The sequence below is a fragment of the Ovis canadensis genome, chromosome 9, assembly GCF_042477335.2.
Source record: "Ovis canadensis isolate MfBH-ARS-UI-01 breed Bighorn chromosome 9, ARS-UI_OviCan_v2, whole genome shotgun sequence".
In the NCBI taxonomy this organism is placed as follows: Eukaryota; Metazoa; Chordata; class Mammalia; order Artiodactyla; family Bovidae; genus Ovis; species Ovis canadensis.
The window spans coordinates 45,908,378-45,929,581 of NC_091253.1; the positions used below are offsets into that span (position 1 = coordinate 45,908,378).

Sequence of the window (21,204 nt, forward strand, 5' to 3'; positions counted from 1 at the left end):
TGAGGGTGAGGGAGAAAGATATTTCAGAGTCTATATAAATATTTGACTTATAATTTTAAGGGGTGACATTACTGTTCTCTGTTACTAGATTATACACACCATGAAGTCAAGAACTATTTATAAGACATTTTTGGATCTCTCAGGGACTAGCATAGCGACATGTAAACAATGAACATTCATTCTGTTATCACAAAAGTAAACTCGTGAGCATATCTATTTCATAGCTGAACTCTATAAAGCAAACAATCCTAAATCTGCAAGTCTGTTTTGGTAGAAATGTTGATATTTCATGAATACATACTTTAACCATTATGCTTTATAAATAAGTGCAAGTGTTAGTCAGTCAGTCATGTCTGACTCTTTGCAACCCCATGGACTGTAGCCCAACAGGCTCCTCTGTCCATGGAATTCTCCAGGCAAAAAATAAAAGTGGGTTGCCATTTCCTTACCAGGGAATCTTCTGACCCAGGGATAGAACCTGGGTCTCCCGCATTGCAGACAGATTCTTTACCATCTGAGCCACCAGGGGCTTTATATTCAGGTCTAAAATATTTCCATGTGAAGTTGAAGATGAAGTTATATCTTACCTAGCTCTTCCCCAAAAGTGGAATCAATTGCCAACAGTAGGCAGTGGAAATAGCAGATGAGGGGGAGGGGGGCAATACAGTGTTAAAAGAGCCTTAATGTCTCTTCCCACCGAGTGTATCTTTCAATAGAAAAGAAATGATAGTTCCTAGAAATGTCCACATGGAGATTTCTGGAACCCAAACTGGGCTCTTGAGTTAAGATGTTCTGGTAATCAAATCACATGTTTTGTTTCACTAGTTTTTGTATTTTATTCATGCTCCTCTTTCACCTGAAGTGGGCTTACATGTAATTTAATATTCCTTTATGATATTTTATGAATCAAGGCTATATCTTGACCAGTGATTGCAGTCCTTAAAGGTGTAATGAAGGTTGCTCAGAAATAATCAAACCATATTTTCTCACTCTTTGTTCAAAACATCTAGGAGGAGCACTTCATATAAAATGATGACATGGAGAAAAGATGGAAACTAGAGAAAGCAAGAGAGGGAGTTAGGGAAGGGGTGGGAGAGGCAATTTGTATGTGGTGAGAGGGCTGATGTTAAAATAGTGGGTTTTTTAATAACTAGGTGGACATGAAGAGGGAGACTCTGAAAGTTCACATGGTCTGAAAACAACATTAAAATACCCGGGAGGGAATTTTTCTAAAACAGGACCCTCTGCTAGCTTTTCTCATCTCCAAGTGTTATGATCCTTCTAGAACAGGATAAGTAGCATTCTTATTCTTGACAGAAAAGACAGGACATTTCCCTCACTGTGTTATAAGAAAGTCAACCACGTGACATTGGGTTACCCCGCTGCCATATTCAACAGGAAGTGTCTTCCTTTCGTTATGAACAGCATGTCTTCTCTTTTGTCTCTTGCCTGAGCTGGCTGGAAACAAAAACCGATTACAGAAACAGACTGGTTTGGCATGCCCTGTATGACAAACTTAATTGAGCAATAAGTTAAAAATGTAAGAACTTTGTTAGGCACCATGAAAATAGAAAGTCGTGTGAACCTTAGAGAGAACTGCTCTTAAAAATGTAAAAAAAAAAAAAATCTGTTTTTAAAAATGCTAATTTCTCTTCCAAATTTTGTTTTTGAATTTGCATCTTGAATTTGGACAACTTTCACCTACCTAGTTCCTCTTCCTGCACAATCCTTGAGGAGATAAATAAAGCTCTATGTTCCCTGATGGTATCTTAATATAAAGGCAACATCTCTGCCTGGATTCACCAGAAAGCAGAGTCTGAGACAAGAGCAAGGGGGCATGTGGTTTACTGGAGAGATGGTTCCAAGGAAGAGAAGACACAAAAGGAGGGACACAGGCCTAGGTACACTGTCTAGATGGTCTCCATAATGGGCGATGAGCTGGACATCCCTGGGGGAGGCAAGAGGGGAGTTCTGATCCAGGGACCCCTCTGATCCTCATGGTCAAGGGTGGTCCCAAGAATGGGAGGTCCTGGGGCAAAAATTAGGAGAAATGACTGCAGCTCCAGTAAGGCTGCATCCTGTTAGCCCTGTATTAAGTCAACAAACAGCGACAGCTTGAATAAAGTTAGACAGAGGCTGGGAGCCAGGGCACATGGCAGCCATGGAGGGTCAAGGGAACCACTGTTGAACATTTTCAAGCACTTTCATGCTTGTGACAAAGTTAAATAATAATCGAATCATTTCATGCAGCTGTTGACAAGCAGATGGCTCCATGTTAGGACCCAGAATGGGTTTCTCAAATGGCACTAGTGGTAAAGAACCCAACTGCCAATGTAGGAGACATAAGAGACATAGGTTCAATCCCTGGATTGGGAAGATCCCCTGGAGGAGAGCAGGGAAACCCACTCCAGTATTCTTGTCTAGAGAATTCCATGGATAGAGGTAGTCCATGGGGTCGCAAAGAGTCAGACATGACTGAGTGGCTAACACTTTCACTTCCTAGAGCACCATCTCTGTAGTTACTAGCTTGGTAGATGGTCATGGAAGCTTTGACTGGGGTCTTCTCAAATGGGACTTTTTCCAAAACTATGGACCATAGCTCTCCAAGCTTCTCTGTCCGTGGGATTCTCCAGGCAAGAATACTGGAGTGGATTGCCTTTTCTTTCTCCAGGGGATCTTCCAGACCCAGGGATCGGGCCAATGTATCTTATGTCTTGTGCATTGGCGAGTGGGTTCCTTACCACTAGCGCCACCTGGAAAGCCCAAATGGGACTCTACATGCTATTGATTCCCTAGATGGAGGACCAGCCCCTGTCATGTTTAGCACACTGTATGTTCACATCCTACTCATTAAATTTTTGCAGTCAATTGTGGTATGACAATTTTCTCTGGGTTATTAAACACAGTTGAGAGCACTGATGGCTGAGCAAATAGGATAAGGAAATAACTATGCCTATGATGATGGAGAAGGCTCTTCTCCTGCCCTCATTTGTCTCCATGAGCCTCTTGGAGGGAACATTCCAGGCTCAGAACAAGTGCTCACTGTCAGCACAGGAAACCTCCCTGCTCTCCTGCTGAGCTCATGTCACAGACTACAACACCCTGGCCCGAGGAGACTTCTAGCTCTCTGCTATCAGAAATCAGGTGCTCAGGGTGAAACTGGGATAAACTCTAGACTTAACCAGCCAGTGTAGGCTTGGAACGTAGAACATTCTGTGTTCTCTTCTCAGCATCTGCCTGTATAAGATACAGCTGATGGCTTCATGGAGAGTGAGGCTGCCCAACAAAGGGAGGGGTGTGCAGTTCACCATGAGGTTCTCCTGCACACAGGAATGAAGTATTTCAGACCCAATGCATGCAGACCTACAGCCCTTCTATTCCCCATCTTTCTACAGCACTGTTTTATTGTTGCTATTGTTCAGTCATTAAGTCATGTCCAACTCTTTGCAGCCCCATGGACTGCAGCATGTCAGGCTTCCCTGTCCTTCACTATCTCCTCGAGTATGATCAGACTCATGTTCGTTGAGTTGATGATGCCACCTAACCATCTCATCCTCTGTTGCCCTCTTCTCCTCCTGCCCTCAATCTTTCCCAGTACCAGGGTCTTTTCCAGTGAGTTGGCTTTTCCCACCAGCTCAGTTCAGTCATTCAGTCATGTCCAACTCTTTGCAGCTCCATGGACTGCAGCACACCAGGTTTCCCTGTCCATCACCAACTCCCAGAGCTTGCTCAAACTCATGTCCATCAAGTCAGTGATGCCATCCAACCATCTCATCCTCTGTCGTCCCCTTATCCACTGCTTTCAATCTATCCCAGCATTAGGGTCTTATCCAATGAGTCACTTCTTTGCATCAGGTGGCAAAAATATTGGAGTTTCAGCTTCAGCATCAGCCCTTCCAATGAATATTCAGCACTGATTTCCTTTAGGATTAACTGGTTTGATCTTCTTGAAGTCCACTAGACTTTCAATAGTCTTCTCAACACCTTAGTCCAAAAGCATCAGTTCTTCAACACTCAGCTTTCTTTATGGTCCAACTCTCACATCCGTACATGACAACTGGAAAAACCATAGGTTTGGCTAGATGGACCTTTGTGGGCAAAGTACTGTCTCTACTTCTTAATATGCTCTCTAGGTTTGTCATAACTTTTCTTCCAAGGGGCAAGTGTCTTCTAATTTCATGGCCACAGCTACCATCTGCAGTGATTTTGGACCCCAAGAAAATAAAGTCTGTCACTGCTTCGCATCAGTCAGCTAATTTTGCCAGGATTCTGGAGAGATACAAACTTGAATCTCTTCTTCCCCTAGAAAGGATGAATAAATAAATAATTAAATTATAATAAGATGATAATATGAATAGTAATAAAGTGTCTTAAAAGGAAGGCAAAATGATTGTGTTTGGACCAGAACAACTCTAAGAATCCAATTGCACTGGTGAAATCTAGCCCTGAAATGTGCATCCGCTTGGAGACCCTGCAGGCAGGCCCCCAGCCCACTGGGGCTGTAACACTGTGTCCCTGGACCACTCCTCCTTCTCTCTGTGATGGGTCAGATGCCCCAGGCCTATGGAGTTTTCAGCCAACTTTTAAAATTGTAAATGGCCATAAGTCTTTTCCTGTGAAGGGATTTCAAAGCTGCAAGGCAGTATCTCATCTTTCAAAAAGAATAAAAGATTATTACACTCAGGCACACACAGAACTTTCCTCATTTGTCATAAAATCAGTCAATTCAACAGGGCTGAGGAGAAAGTTTCTGATTCTATCACAATCATTATTTCCTGGGTAATAAGAACAAACACGTATGAATCTGTTTTTTTTTAAGCATGGTTAATAATTTCTTTAATGTACTCCTACTATTTGTAAGGCTTCTCTGGTGGCTCAGCAGTAAAGAATCCTCTTGAAATGCAGGAGACAAGGGTTTGATTCCTGGGTCGACAAGATCCCTGGAGAAGGAAATGGCAACCCATTCTTCTATTCTTGCCTGGAGAATCCCATGGACAGGGGAGCATGGAGGGCTACAGTCCACAGGGTTGCAAAGAGTTGGACATGACATAGCAAGTAAACAGCAACAACAATTTTTGCTAGTTTAGTAGTCTCTTAATCTTTTGACGATATGAATTTAAGTTGTACCATGTCAATATCATGTCAAACAGTAGTCACTGCTATATTTGCCCCAAGCCACTCTTCTCCATTTTAATACATATATACTATTATGTAATTAATAATAGTAATTATTAGGCTTATTAAAGCCTATTATTATTATTAAGCCTATTATATTAAGCCTATTATTATTAAGCCTATTAAATAATTAGGCTTCCCTGGTGGCTCAGAAGTTAAAGCGTCTGCCTCCAATGCGGGAGACCTGGGTTTGATCCCTGGGTTGGGAAGACCCCCTGGAGAAGGAAATGGCAACCCACTCCACTATTCTTGCCTGGAGAATCCCATGGACGGAGGAGCCTGGTAGGCTACAGTCCACGGGTCGCAAAGAGTCGGACACGACTGAGCGACTTCACTTACTTACTTACTATTAAAATACTAGAATACTGATTTTACTATGAAATATTAGTATATTGGGATTCTAAAGAGGGTAACTGGGGGAGAAATGCTCCTTTTGTTCTCTCAGGGCTGAGTACCAGTTGCTATGAGGGCAAAAGGAATACGGAACCTTCATTTCAAGTTCAGTAACTTTCCCATATATTTCACCCCAAGGGGCCCTGGCTACACTGCCCATTTCAAAGACAATTATTTGGTGGAGAACAAGGCTCTATTTCTTCCTACTCCAGGTTTGAGGAAATACATGAAGACATGTTCATGTAATATGTATCCTTATGAGAGGTGTGCATAAAAATTAAATGAAACAAAAATAACCATATCTCATAGGTAAATTTTATTTTCAGAGAAGACTAAAAATAAAATCAGTAAAAGGGACTTTTACTAAACACAAGATGCTAACCAGGTGTGATTTTGCATTGCATAAGCTCGTACTGTATAAAAATGCTCTGTACCATGGTATGAAGCTCTTAGTATCTTAATAGCACTAGAGCACTAGACTCCTCTGAGAACCCAAATTAATTCTAATTATCTGAGCAAGAGAGAGAGGTGATGGAAATACAACTCTTGGGTCAAATACATGCAGAGAAAGCCAGAGACTTATTAGTCTGAGAGGCAGTGCTGCCTAGGGGAGAAAAATAAAACTCTGATGAATGAAGGAAAGGTGTCAAGGTTCTTGTCCCACTGGAGGACTTCTAGGAGGATATTCTCCATCTCTTTCCTTATTGCAAATTCGCATGAAAAGCCGTCAAGATGCATAGTGTGCACATGTGCCCTGGAGCTCTTAGTGGCTCCTGGTGAAAGGTGGTCCCCAGGGCACTGTGGTCCCCAGAGGCGTGACCACAGACCATGTGAGGGGGCGGCTCTGCAGGTGACAGTTCAGCCCACTCCCCTTGGGGGAGGGTGGCTTAGGCTGGCCTCTTTGGGCTTGGGTCAAATGTGAGGTCATCCAATGTATTCTTTCCCTTCTAATGCATATTTGCCCCCCTTGGGATGACTAATGGGAAACAGAATCTAATTTTAAAAGAATTTCCACTAGGCAACTTTCCACCATAAAAATATAGGACAGAATATTGTCATTTTTATTAATACTATTATTGGCATAAAGGTGACTGAAGAAACTTGATGTTCTGGTGTTTAAAAAAAGGTTTTGTGGTTGTAGCTGTTGTTTAACATACTCAGTACAGAAATTTTAAGGTGACAAACCATGCAATTTTGCTTCTTATCAGTGACTAATCAGGAGAGATAGATAAACAGATGGTGTATTATGATACGTATATACTGTGAATGCAGATACATATATCAGTTCAGTTCAGTTCAGTCACCCAGTCGTGTCCAACTCTTTACGACCTCATGAATCGCAGCACGCCAGGCCTCCCTGTCCATCACCAACTCCCGGGAGTTCACCCAAACTCATGTCCATCGAGTCAGTGATGCCATCCAGCCATCTCATCCTCTGTCATCCTCTTCTCCTCCTGCCCTCAATCCCTCCCAGCATCAGAGTCTTTTCCAATGAGTCAACTCTTCGCATGAGGTGGCCAAAGTACTGGAGTTTAAGTTTTAACATCAGTCCTTCAAATGAACACCCAGGACTGATCTCCTTTAGGATGGACTGGTTGGATTTCCTTGCAGTCCAAGGGACTCTCAAGAGTCTTCTCCAACACCACAGTTCAAAAGCATCAATTCTTCAGTGCTCAGCTTTCTTCACAGTCCAACCCTCACATCAGTACATGACTACTGGAAAAACCATAGCCTTGACTAGATGGGCCTTTGTTGGCAAAGTAATGTGTCTGCTTTTTAATATGCTATCTAAGTTGGTCATAACTTTCCTTCCAAGGAGTAACCATCTTTTAATTTCATGGCTGCAGTCACCATCTGCAGTGATTTTGGAGCCCAAAAAAATAAAGTCTGACACTGTTTCCACTGTTTCCCCATCTATTTCCCATGAAGTGATGGGACCGGATGCCATGATCTTCGTTTTCTGAATGTTGAGCTTTAAGCCAACTTTTTCACTCTCCTCTTTCACTTTCATCAAGAGGCTTTTTAGTTCCTCTTCACTTTCTGCCATAAGAGTGGTGTCATCTGCATATCTGAGGTTATTGATATTTCTCCCATCAACTTGATTCCAGCTTGTGCTTCTTCCAGTCCAGTGTTTCTCATGATGTACTCTGCATAGAAGTTAAATAAGCAAGGTGACAGTATACAGCCTTGACGTACTTCTTTTCCTATTCGGAACCAGTTGTTCCATGTCCAGTTCTAACTGTTGCTTCCTGACCTGCATATAGGTTTCTCAAGAGACAGGTCACATGGTCTGGTATTCCCTTTCAGAATTCTCTTTCAGAATTGTCCACAGTTTATTGTGATCCACACAGTCAAAGGCTTTGCATAGTCAATAAAGCAGAAATCGATGTTTTTCTGGAACTCTCTTGCTTTTTCCATGATCCAGTGGATGTTGGTAATTTGATCTCTGGTTCCTCTGCCTTTTCTAAAACCAGCTTGAACATCTGGAATTTCATGGTTCATATATTGCTGAAGCCTGGCTTGGAGAATTTTGAGCATTACTTTATTAGTGTGTGAGATGAGAGACATATATATATATATATATATATATATATATATATATATATATATAATACTGTAAAGCTTTGTATGTAGCCAGACAACAGAAGAAAATACAAGTTGCTAGAATCACTCTTTATTAATGTTTCTTTAGAACTCTTATGCACAGATTTTACTCTGCACTTTTCAGGTAGTAAAAATAACAGTGATAACAGCTAAACTGTTTAATATGCTATAAGCTAGAGAAAGAAAATGCAACATTAGAAAATATACGCATAGCATCCTCACAGCTAGTAATGATTTCCGATTCAGCTATATCAGTAATTAACATTTGATCAAATATAGTTTAAGGACTGAAGTGTTCCTTATAAATATGAATCATATGAAACATGTTCTATACTTCTCATTTCCTCACAAAGACTGTCTCCATCACATTAAACAGTGGGTTAAACTAGCTATATAATGCTTGATATATATAATTTAACATACTAGCTGTATGATTCTTGATACATTAGACATTTGGAATTTTCCTCCCGGTCTTAGCATTTTTGCCATATTTTGCTTAGGTCTGAAGTTGGTAATGTGAGGGTCTGTGACTTTGGTGCAGGTTGCTCATTACACCTGGAAAATATTGATGAAAAGGAGTCAAGAATTTAAATGCTATTTACATCTTCAGAAAGTCGTTGGATTAGATTTTGTGCCATTGGATTAGATAGTGTGTGAGGGGTGTGGGTGATGCATGGGTGTCTGTGTGCAAGGCATGGTAGGGAATTCTAGGTGTGTTTGTGTGCTTACATCATCAGTAACAGAAGAAATTACAAAATTAAGATATTGCTAGGACTGTGATTATGTTGATAAGTGAAAGTGAAGTCGCTCAGTCGTGTCCGACTCTTTGTGACCTGTGGACTGTAGCCCACCAAGCTCCTCCATCCATGGGATTCTCCAGGCAAGAATACTGGAGTGAGTTGCCATTTCCTTCTCCAGGGGATCTTCCCGACCCAGGGATCGGACCCAGGTCTCCCACATTGCAGGCAGACGCTTTAACCTCTGCACCACCAGGGAAGCCCTTAAATACAAGAATACAGTCTCTCAGAAAATCTCCTATAGAGACACAGAACTTCAGATCTAAGTACTAACATCAAAGATTTCAAGGGAGGAAAGGAAGCCAGGTTGAAAGAAGAAGGGGGAGGAGGCGGGAGAGGGGGTGTGAAAGGGTGGCCTTACAGACGTCTCCTGCCACCTACAGATATCCAGGTGTTATGGGACTTTTCCCTGGGCCTCCAGAGAAGGGAGGACTGGAACTCGGCTCTACCAGAAATCAGACCAGACCAGAACCAGAATTCGAGTTCTCTGCCAAGAGGAGTGATCAGTCTCCAATCCTCAGTTCAGGCTGAGGGCCCTTCGACCAGATTCCTGCGCCCAGGACCGGGGGACCAGAAAAACAGGGAAGGATAGGAAGGGTTAAGGAGAGGAAAGAGAGAGGGAAGGGGAGAGAGGTCAATAAAGTCTCTTGTTCCTTACCAGTCGGGGCACTCTGGCCAGTTGTCCACGTCAGGAGGAGACCAGGGACAAAAGGGTCCCAGTTGCGGCTGCTGGGTCTGGTCCATTGGCAGGCAAGCTGGCCCCTGAGTACCCCAAGTTGTCAAGACGTCAGTCTCAGTGAAGAAGAGTCCCTCCAGAGGCGCCATTTGTTGCAGGAAGGCGGACCCCTTCCAGGGCCCGAAACTGGGCTCTTGTCTAACACTCGGAAATGAATTGTCCAAGGAGACACATGTGCTGACAAAGCAAGAGATTTTATTGGGAAAGGGCACCCGGGTAGAGAGCAGTAGGGTAAGGGAACCCAGGTTGGTGAATTCCTGGTGTCCTTTTGTGATGTAAGGCAAACTCTATCTTCCACTAGCATGCTCCCTAAGACAGTAATTAGTAAGAATGACCCTATCAGAAAAATTGGTCATACCACAAAGATGGCACACATCTTCCAAATGTGTCCACCTTGGAGGAACAGATGGACATGCTGACATTTCTGAGTGGGTTTTATCGGAAACATCTCTTAGCAGGAATGAGAGCCGTGTGTTTACGCCGCTACCCCCTCATGCTCACTGCATGAACTTCATCGTCAGTGACAAAGACTGGAAATTTGTTTTCTTCTTAAATGTTGCTCTTTGGTAATTATGCTAAAATTTTAACCATAAACATGGCTTTCTCTAAATCCTCCCTGTATAAATATCTTTTCATTACCATGAACTTCCTTGGTCATCTATGCCTCTTGGGCAACATTTGTCTTTTCATTAACATAGCAAAGCAGAATCCTAAGAAGAACCTTAGTGAGCCCCCTCCAGTCCCCACCTAGACCCAACATTGGGTCCTTTTGACACTCAGGAGGTCTAGAAGCTGCTTCACTTCCCAACAGAGTGTTGACCTTCCTCATACGCCCTCAATCAGGCAAAGGCCAAGTTCAGTGTGATGGGAACACCTGTCAGAGTAAATTGCTTAAAGTAAATGAGGACTAAAGGCATAAAGCCACTTGAATGACAAAAATCAAAGAGATGGCACTGCAAATGAGCCCAGGATGCAGGTAACCTTGGTGAGCAGCGACATGCCCGTACATCATGAACCCGGCACGTGCACAGGATACAGCGTCTCGTCTAGCACTCACCCAGCCATGAAGGAGGATGGCTCTCTCCACCTTCAGATAAAGAAGTCTGGCTCAGAAGCTAAGTGGCTCTGAGACACAGAGGGGAGAAAATCCTTCCCGGTTAAATTATGACAGCCCGTATACCAAGAGGACAAGACTGCTCAGTCTCTGTCTTCAAGTAGGCAAAGGGGCATTTTCCAGGAACGGGCTGTCAGCCATCCTCCTCTCCCCCAGTGCAGACATGTGTTTGTAAAGTAATAGGAAGGATCTAGATTCCATCAGGATAGTAGTGTACAATCATGAACTTCTCAACTCTGTCTACTCAGTAGACTGCTGCCAAGAACCATTCAAAAGCTAATTTATGGGGATTTCCCTGGTGGTCCAGTGACTTCAACTCTGCACTCCCAATGCAGGGGACCAGGGTTCAGTTCTTGGTCAGGGAACTAAATCACATATGCTGCAACTGAGAGTTCGCATGCCACAACTAAAGATTCCTTGTGCTACAACCAAGACCCGGTGCAGCCAAATAAATAAATCAGTTTTGTTTTTTTAAAAAAGCTAGCTTGTGGAGTCATATGGATCAAGGCGATGCTGCTATGTCTCTGACTAGGATTGTAAGTTCTCAGACTTCACCGGTAGGTTGGCTGGAGTACAGTGGAAGCAACTGCCAGATCCACTGAGTGAAGGCAGCCTTGAGGCCACTTCGTGGAAGGGCAGACGATGTAGGCTAATGTCACCACTGTGTTTGTCTCTGACCAAGGGTGCAGGTCAGCACCTCACAAGTTTCTTCTGCCCCAGTTATTATTCCAAGTGATCTACACATCTGTCTCCAGTTTCCTGGGATTCAGTTCCAGACGTGAAGCCTCATGTCTGCTGCGTCACTGTTGTTTAGTCGCTCAGTTTGCGACCCCATGAACTGTAGCCGACCATGCTCCTCTGTTCACAGGATTTCCCAGGCAAGAACACTGGAGTGGGTCAGGGGATCTTCCTGACCCAGGGACTGAACCCACAACTCCCACACTGGCAGGCAGATTCTCTACCACTGAGCCACCAGAGAAGCCCATTGCATCATTAGTTCTTACCAAAGGGAATATAATTCCTTACAGAATATTTCTGTTTTAAAACATCTTCCCGTTTTGGAGCCCAAGTAAAGCCTCCAGGTGTTTAACACAGGAGGTAACTCCAAGCTCTTGTCTTGGTAGCTATCTAAAAGACAAACAAGCCCAAACACCTGCACAGAAGAGTTAACTTGACAGTTTTGCTCCTGTTTCTGGAACACCGTGACTTTTCTCAGAACACAAGTCCTTCTTTGTGTCATTCTGAATTTCTATGGATAAGAACTCATGGGCCTATTCTTTTGTATTTATTTCTCAATTCCCTAAGCAGTTTACTTGATTTTAAAATATAAAGGAATGCCAGTTCAGCTTCTTTGCCCAACCCAACATCTGTCCCCGTTTGTTAGAACTGAAGGACAGACACGGCCCGTCTTCCTCTGCTTCCTGTGTTGGTGTTTTGTCTCTGGAGCAGATGTTACGACCTGTTAGTAGAGAGTCCACGGGGGTCTCTTTAGATAGATGTGGGGGGCTCTGTGTTAATGGGTACAGAATTTCCTACCCTAAGAGAGTAAATTATTAGGAAACCAGGTCTTTCTGAAATCAAACCTCTGGCCATACGTTCCACAGCAGTGCAATGTGGAATTGCATGATCCTCTCTTGAGGTGGGTGTCAGCACAGCCCACACAGGACGTGGCAGAGGCAGAGGGGAAGAACGTGACACTGAAATTCAAATGTGTGTTTTCATCCCCCACTCACCTGTGGCAATTTTTTCTTACACTTGGCATGAAGAACCGGTGGGAACAGATGTGAGCATAGTCTACATTTCTGCTCACATTCACTGGGCCTCTTGTCTTCCAATCTTCCCTCTGGCAGCTGATAAAGAATCAGTTCAGTTCAGTTCAGTTCAGTCACTCAGTCGTGTCCAATTCTGCGACCCCATGAATCGCAGCACTCCAGACCTCCCTGTCCATCACCATCTCCCGGAATTCACTCAGACTCACGTCCATCAAGTCGGTGATGCCATCCAGCCATCTCATCCTCGGTCGTCCCCTTCTCCTCCTGCCCCCAATCCCTCCCAGCATCAGAGTCTTTTCCAATGAGACAACTCTTCGCATGAGGTGGCCAAAGTACTGGAGTTTCAGCTTTAGCATCACTCCTTCCAAAGAATACCCAGGGCTGATTTCCTTTAGAATGGACTGGTTGGATCTCCTTGCAGGCTAAGGGACTCTCAAGAGTCTTCTCCAGCACCACAGAATATTAACACACATTTATGAAATTCAGACGGATGGTGCCGACGAGCCTATGTGCAGGGCAGCAAAGGAGACACAGGTGTAAAGAGCAGATTTTGAATTCAGTGGGAGAGGGAAAGGGTGGGATGATTTGAGAAAACAGCATTGAAACATGTACGTTACCATATGTAAAACAGATAGTGCGAGTTTGATGTATGATGCAAGACACCCAAAGCTGGCGCTCTGTGACAACTGGGAGGGATAGGGTGGAAAGGGAAGTAGGAGGGGGATTCAGGAGGGAGGGGACACATGTATACCTATGGCCAATTCATGTTGATGTATCACATAAAACCATCATACTATTGTAATTATTCTCCAATTAAGATAAAGAAAAAAATAACGTAATCAAATGTGGTAAACCACTTACATATAGAGAAGATGGACAAGAACCAGTTGTAATCACAAAGCCTCTCTATTGTCATCATTTTTCAGAGCACAAACTAGAGAAAAGGCCCAGGCTGACATTTTCCTCATGACTAGGTTGTGAGTGAAAGACTCCTGATGTCCATCACTGCTGATTTAGAGAAAGAGGAAAACTCCTGAGATGGCATGCTAATGTCTGTTACATACCAACTGTGCTGCACTTCCAACTGGAAGCAAAAAGTGATATGGTAGAGGCTCTGGTCCATCTCATACAAATAACTAATTGTTAAGGAATAGAATTTGAGGGACCTCCCTGGTGGTCCATCCAGTGGCTAAGAAATGCCGAATGCAGGGGGCCCAGGTTCAACCCTGGTCAGGGAACTAGATCCCACATGTCTCAACCAAGAGTTCCCATGCCACAACTAAAGATCCTAGAGGCCTCAACTAAATCCCAGCACAGCCAAATGAATATTGTTTTTTTAAAAGAAATAGAACTTGAGACTTCCCCCCAATTCAATGCAATATAAGTTGGTTCATCCCAGAATGAACAGAAAACAGGGCTCGCTGGTACAGCTTCAGTGATGTGGGGTCATGCCCCAGCCTTGGGGGGCTAGGACAGAAGTCAAGATGGGAGCAGCCAAGCTCATACAGTGAGGTGGCTTCCATGCTGGTGGTCTGCACAAGTCAGGAGCAGGGGTCATAAAGGAAGGTCTTCTCAGCAGTTTTAAACCACAACTGTAAGTTTCTATAGTGGAGAAAAGAGAGAAGATAACTCTAAGAAAGCAGAATGTGAATGTGCAGAATACATTTCAGGCCAAAGCATTGCTTATCAGAACTCAGAGCATTTTCCTCATCTTTGTGTCTTTACATATGTAGTTCCCAAGGGCATTTTTGGAACTTTTTGCATGTTCTGAATTTTTAAATTTGAAATACTTTGCAAATTCATGTTAATCTGTATATATAATGTGTGTATAAATACATAAAGTATATGCTTAGGGTAAGCTCTTTTTTCATGCTACCAACGAACAAATGCAAGTTTGTCAGAATAAAATGTGATGACTGTTCACAGACAGCATCTCTCACACCCAAAAGGAAGTGGTGCTGGCTTTTAGGATTGTCAAGCTTGTTCTCATTCTCTCACTTTCCCAAACACGTTGGAAAATTAACACATAATGCTTACCATTACCACATTGATGATTCCACTGAGGATATTTTTAAAGCAGTGGGGTAATTTTATTGTGGATTCAATACACTGGTTTTCTTTCTTCTTTTGTATTGGTTTGAAATTTTCAGTAGTAAATATTTTTTTAAAAGGTTATCAGAAAGGACTCCTGTGGTGGTCCAGTGATTAAGACCCCATGCTTCCACTGTAGGAGATGCAAGTTTGATCCCTGGTTGGGTAACTGAGATCCTGCATGCTACACAGCTCTGCCAAAAATAAATAAATAATTTTTACTTTAAAAAGAAAGGTATCAGGAGACCTTACAAGCATAAACACTCTGGAACTTGACATGCATTCTGTCCTTGAAGGCATGTCTCTTGATTGTAAAGCACATAGAGGCACTGGCCAGAAAGGGTATTTGTAGATTTTCAAAGTAGCACATCCTTTCTATACCTCAGTTTCATCTCCCTCTTCAAAACTGCAGGGCAGTGGGATGCTTTCAGGCTTCCCAGGTGGCACTAGTGGTAGAGAATCTGCTTGCCAATGCCACAGGAGACAGGTTTATCCCTGGGTTGGGAAGATCCCCTGGAGGAGGAAACAGCAACCCACTCCAGTATTCTTGCCTGGAGAATCCCATGGACAGAGGAGCCTGGCGGGAGACGGTCTGTGGGGTCGCAAAGAGATGGACAGAATTAAAGCAACTTAGCACTCACAGGATGCCTTCAATGAGGATGAAAATTGCAATGACTCCTCAAAGTGAACCTTTAAGAATAAGAGTTAACTTGGGGCCTTAAGTGATAAGCAGAGAAAGGCTACCCCATCCAGTATTCTGGCCTGGAGAATTTCACGGGCTGTATAGTCCATGGGGTTGCAAAGAGTCGGACACAACTGAGTGACTTTCACTTTCCCTTTCACTTTTAATTGATATGCCACTAAGGCAGCTGTTTCCTGTGTGTGCTTGCACAGATACAGTGGTTTGCGGAAGAGCAGACAGGATCAGTCATCACTCTGGTCTCTTATCCTCCATGTTTCCTTTCTAGGTATTTCCACACGATATACCTAGGTATTCGGAGTCGGCAGAGCGGGGAGAACGACCGGTGGAGGTTCTACTGGAAGATGGTGTATGAATACGCGGACGTGAGCATGCTGCACCTACTGGCCACCTTCTTGGAGAGCGCCCCCCAGCTGGTGCTGCAGCTCTGCATTATCGTGCAGACGCACAGCCTGCAGGCCCTGCAAGGTAAGGGCTCCAGTTTGCTCCCTGCACCTGGGGAAGGATTGTCCGGCTCCTTTGTCACAACCCAAGGACCGTTCCAATAGCCTTTGTTGACGCCGGTCACGGTGCTCCTGGTTAATGTCGGCTGCTTGACACCTGCATTTGTGAACAAGGCTTATTTTCTTCCTCGCCTTCACTTATCATGGGTAATTTACGGAAAGACAATTCATTTTTTGCTCTCAAGCTGCCCCTGAGTAGGAAAAAAATCCTTATGATTTTACACTTGGTCAGTATGAGAATAGAATCTGCTGAAGTTTTCTGGCTTGTATGATAATTTCCAAACATTTGAAGAAAGACTTATAGTCCTCTCTCTCTTGAATCTTTTATGTATATTAGATATTATGTACATTATATATGTAAATTTATATATATATTTGAATATGAGGGTAATCTGTACCATTTCCTTTTGACATTAAGAGGCAAAGGGAGAGAGAGATTAAAAAGAAATGATAAAGATTACCTTAATATTTTTAAAAAGAAGGTCACGTGGGAAAATGTCAGCATTGAACAATGTATTGTTTGTGTAGTACAAAGTTTTACGAAACAAACATTACCGTCAGATTAATATTTTTGTGTTTTACTATCTTGTTGGATCATCTTGTCAGTAAGATGATTCGATTAATAACAGATCTGCCCTGCCATTTCCTTAGGGCCTGCTGCTCCAATCTTTTCAGAAGCTAGAAGATTAGACAGGCCAGTGGGTAGACCGGTGAATATATATGGAGGATGATGCATACGTAGCCGTGTTCTAAATAGTTTCCTGATAATGTGTCCATCCTGTAATTGATAGATATTAAACAGATAACGTTCTATAATGTGTGCATCTTGTTTCAACCTCAGCAGAGCCTGGCTGTGACTTTCCCTGTGTACTAGGCCATCCTCTAAGCTGAGACATGATCAGGGGAATCCCTACAGTCTCCTTATAACTCATTATTGCAAGGAGCGCACTAACCTGGTAACTGCAGGGAGGGGTGGGAGACATATGACAGGAAAAGACAAGTGGAGAGGGTGCTGGTAGCCAGTGACCCGTGGACTGATGAGTTCTTGGCCCAACCCTGGCTCTAGATAAGAATAGCTGCAGCGCATGAAGTCTGAGGAAAGAGTCCAAGAGAACCACGGGGTGCGAGCCTCACAGGCCAGAAAGCCAATCGGAAGAAAGAGAAGATGGGTGTTAGCACAGAAACAGAAGAGATGAGCTTGGAGAATGTGAGCCATATGAATTATCTGTGAAGGAGCATGTCTAGAGATGAAAGACCATGAGCTGCAGAGGGAGGCTCTGGCTTTGCTTGTCTCACTTCCTTGCTGTGATATCTGGTGCAAGTCACTTAATCTCCCTGGGTCCCCATTTCTCAAATGTAAAGGACACAAACTAAAAGAGATGGCCTACAAACTCCTTGACAGCATGGCCATAGTGTTGATCCTTACAGGGTCAGGCACAGGCATCAAGAGGGGGTCTGTACATGAGGGTACAAATGCAGAGGCGATATGAAGCTGAGCCTCTGTCAGGTTGCTCTTCTCCAGAACAACTCACAACCCCCTCTTGGTATAGTTACACACATGAAAACTCTCTAAAGGAGAAAACCCCATGTACAAGCGGAGGGGGGCTTGCAAGGCACTGTCCAGTGGCCCAAGATTACTAGTCATCTCTACTAGTTTCCTGAAAGATTTGAAAAATCACAGAAAACTTTTCACCCTAAAGATGATGGAGATGGAGGAGGGAAGGGAATGTGGGTTATGAGTTCATCTTTTCCATCTGAGAGTTTGATGTAAAGTTTTACAGAAAAAAAAAACAAACAAACAAACAAACAGAGAAAAGGTAATTCATTGGCTTCATAAGATTGTTCATCCTTAATATAGGAATCAAACCACGTGTTTCTTGAAGTTTTGGCTCTTCCCTAATGCTGTTCCCAGCTTAGCTGCTAAGCTCACTATTGCATCAGGTCTGCTACAGACTTTGGGATTGGGACCTCATCCTTGGCCAAGGCAAGCCTTGCTATGAAAATCAGAGAAACACAGGATAAACATGTTCTGTGTCTCCCCAAAGACGGTCAAGAGACAACTGGATCCAAAGATCACTAGGATCAACCAAGTTATTGAGCACAGACAAGAGATAAGACCACTGAGCTGCTCAGCCACTCGTATGGTAGCTATTTTCTAAGCAGGGAAGTGGGCAGAAAGTTGTGCTTTAAAAAAAAAAAAACAGAGTAAATTGTTGTTTAGTCAAGAAGTTGTGTCAGAGTCTTTTGCAACCCTGGAATTTTCTAGGCAAGAATACTGGAGTGGCTTGCCATTTTCTTCTCTGAAGGATCTTCCTGAGCCAGGGAACAAACCACGTCTCATGTCTTCTGCATCAGCAAGCAGCTTCTTAACCGCTAGCACCACCCGGGAAGCCCAGAAGCTAAGCGGTTTCCCTTAAACAGACACTGTCCCCAGCCAACCAGGATGAGAGACGACTTGGGTGTGACAACTGCCTCCTTTGTCACATCCTGAGGAGGATTTTCTAGACCCAAATCCCTGGATTTCCAGTTGCTCCACTTTACGGTGCTTCCCAGGTAGCTCGGATGGTAAAGAATCTGCCTGCAATGTAAAGTAGGTAGAACAGCGGGCTGGCTCCCCAAGGTCAGGTTAGACAAGGAACCCATCCGCCCCCAGGCCCAAGTCCTTTGTGCTGGGTCCCCATCTCTGTGCCCGGCTCCACCCGTGGATTTCCTCTGGGGAGGGGAAGCTCCGGCGACAGTACCAGCTGCAAGGGGGGACTGTGCCCCTCCCTTCAGATCTGTCTACTTTTCCATTGTTATTCTCATTCGTTCATTAACACAGTTTTAAAATGTCTGTTGAGTGCATGATGGTGTGTGAACTGCTGTAAAATTTGTCCTAAAACTTTACTTTTTATTAAGAGTTTGTAATGTGATGTTGTAAACAATGCAACAAAACATATTTAGAAATGCCTAATATATCTAGAACAGAATGAGCTGTTCTACCTTCTAGGTGGGATGATATGCAAGTAGGGGAATCTCAGAGTGCATTTGGTTCCCCTTCCCCAGAGAGGAGGCCACGCAGCCCCTACTTGAGCCAGTTGTTCATTAGGGAACAGCTCTCACTGTGTCACAGATGCTATGTGGAAGGCAAGTCGTGGGCATCCAGCCCACCACCACCTGACGCATGGGTCTCTGACCAATTCTGTCTCCACTCACCTTGCAACCTGAGGGTCCACCATCCCACCGGAAGGCTGCTCATCACCCCAAGACCGATGTAGCAAAAGCTGTCCTCCCCAGTGCTGGGCAGGCTGTTCCCCATCCCCTCTGCAGACTGTTCTTCCCATTGCCCTTCATGCAGTGTTCATGCCAAGCAGGTGAGCTCCAGTCCACGGGCACAGTTGTCTCCTCAAGTTGAGCTGAACAAGAGTTAAGTCTGGGTTTCTGAAGCTGTTTATCTTAAGGTCCTTGTTCTTGTAGCCATTTAGTTCAATTAGGACCTAGGAAATGCGAGTGTTAAATTTGTTTCTATGAAATCTATGCTCATAACTTTGGGAAGAGTGGAGCAGACCAGATAGGACAGTTCATTTCCAAGTTTGTAGCAACAGGACCTCTCTCCTGGTGTCTGGTCTGAGGATGCTGCAGGCCAGGAAGTCTGCACCTGCCGCCCAGCTCTCCTTCATCTTGGTGTGGGCACCAGCCCGCTGGCCCTTCCTATACAACATCTGCCAAGAGCTTGTGCACATACTTTAATGCCCCACACCACTCAGGGGGTTGCTGTTGTCTCTCTGATCCTGAACTGGTGTGTGTTTTGCTTTTTGGTGTCCATTAGAATATCATCCCCAACCAGGAAGACAAAAAACATTAGTGTCAACTTAAAAATTAGTCACAACCTAGAAGTTGAGAGTTATGTTTAATTGGTGGGAATTTTTAGGACTTCAAGCCCAGGAGGCAGCATCGAAAGTGACTGTGAGAGAACTGCTCCAGGGAGGTGAGGAGAGGAGCCAGGTTATATAGAAGTTTTGCAACAAAGGGCAGGTGATCTGAACATCAAAAGATTATTGTGAATTAAAGAAAGCCAGATACCCCAAGTGAAAGAATTTAGTGCTTTTCTATGTAAGGGAAGATGCAGGAGTCTAGGCTCACTGAAATCATTCCTTTCGTATGCAGCTCAGCTCTCTGGGGCCAGTATCTTGTGCTTTCTCAATCTGAGCTCTCTAGGGGCTCACTGGAGGGAGTGGCTATGGTCTGACGGCTGTCAGATCACAGGTATTCTTCTCTTTCCTGAGTTCCCTTAAGGCTCACCAGTTCACAAAGAAGGGCTGCAATTGCTGATGGCTGTGACATCCTTGTTTATTGATAAGTCAGGAAATACTCCATTTCTCATTAGGTATGTCAAAAAGCAGGGATTTAAATCAGGGAATCTACACAGGAAGCTGAGAGGGCAAAAAGAGGATGTTCAAACGAATCAGAGATTCTTAATTAAAGGAAGCAGCTCTCAGCACTGGGGTGAGACGAATGAGAAAGAGGAGCAGTCTTTGTGGAGGGGCCCAGCCTGGCGAGTGCTGGGTAACGAGACGGGCCAGCCTACCTGCTGCAGAGATGCCCAGGGAAGGACACCAGGCAAGGATGGAGCAAGGCTCATAGGAATATTCTTACTTTTGAGGGCCTGTCCCAGCAGCTGCTCCCCCTGCCATGGTAGGGCTGTGCCCCCCCGGCATGCCAAGGGCTGGAGACCAGACAGGTCCAAGGATGAGAGTAGGCAGATCTGAGCTGGAAGCCAGAAAAATGTCTTCTTACCTGGCCCCCCACCTTCCAAGCTCCTGCCAGGGTCCCCTCTTGGCCAAGCCTAGCAGGAAGCTGGTGTCGAGGGTCTGGGGACTCCCACCTGCCAGGCCCCCATTCAGCTGGGCTCCTTTTGCCTGACTCCACCTAAGAGATGCGCTCTTCAAGCTAGTTAAAGCTATTCGTGAGTGAAAACTGGAAAGACTGTCATATGAGACCAATGCACGCACTTTAGACCTTGGCGATGGCGTTGCGTTAAACACACCCACGTAGCCGAATCAGGCAAGTGACACATCTTTCCTGAGATGTCCAACCAGAGCTCAGTGGTCCCTTAGCGCTGTCCGTCATCAGGCATGATTTCTCCTTGAAACTCGCCTTCCTGCTCCAAAACAGATTGCTTCCTACCTTCTTCTGTGCTCTCACACTTCCAATTGTCTGCCTCCATCACTCCAGACTGCTGGTCTCACTTCCTATTTCAGTGAGAAAAGAGAAGCAATTAATTAAATTAGAGCTGCTGTATTTTCCCACTGCTAAGTCCACCTGTTTCTGTACCTGTCA

The 21,204-nt window shown here is 44.3% G+C and overlaps 1 protein-coding gene across 1 annotated transcript in view; it reads left to right on the forward strand.

Annotated features, from left to right (window-relative positions):
- Window positions 1-21,204, forward strand: part of XKR4 (XK related 4) — a 318,756-nt gene that overhangs the window by 188,279 nt on the left and 109,273 nt on the right. The window contains exon 2 of the mRNA XM_069600805.1: window positions 15,651-15,850. Coding sequence (XP_069456906.1) covers window positions 15,651-15,850 — 200 coding nt within the window. The remainder of the gene's footprint in view (window positions 1-15,650; window positions 15,851-21,204) is intronic.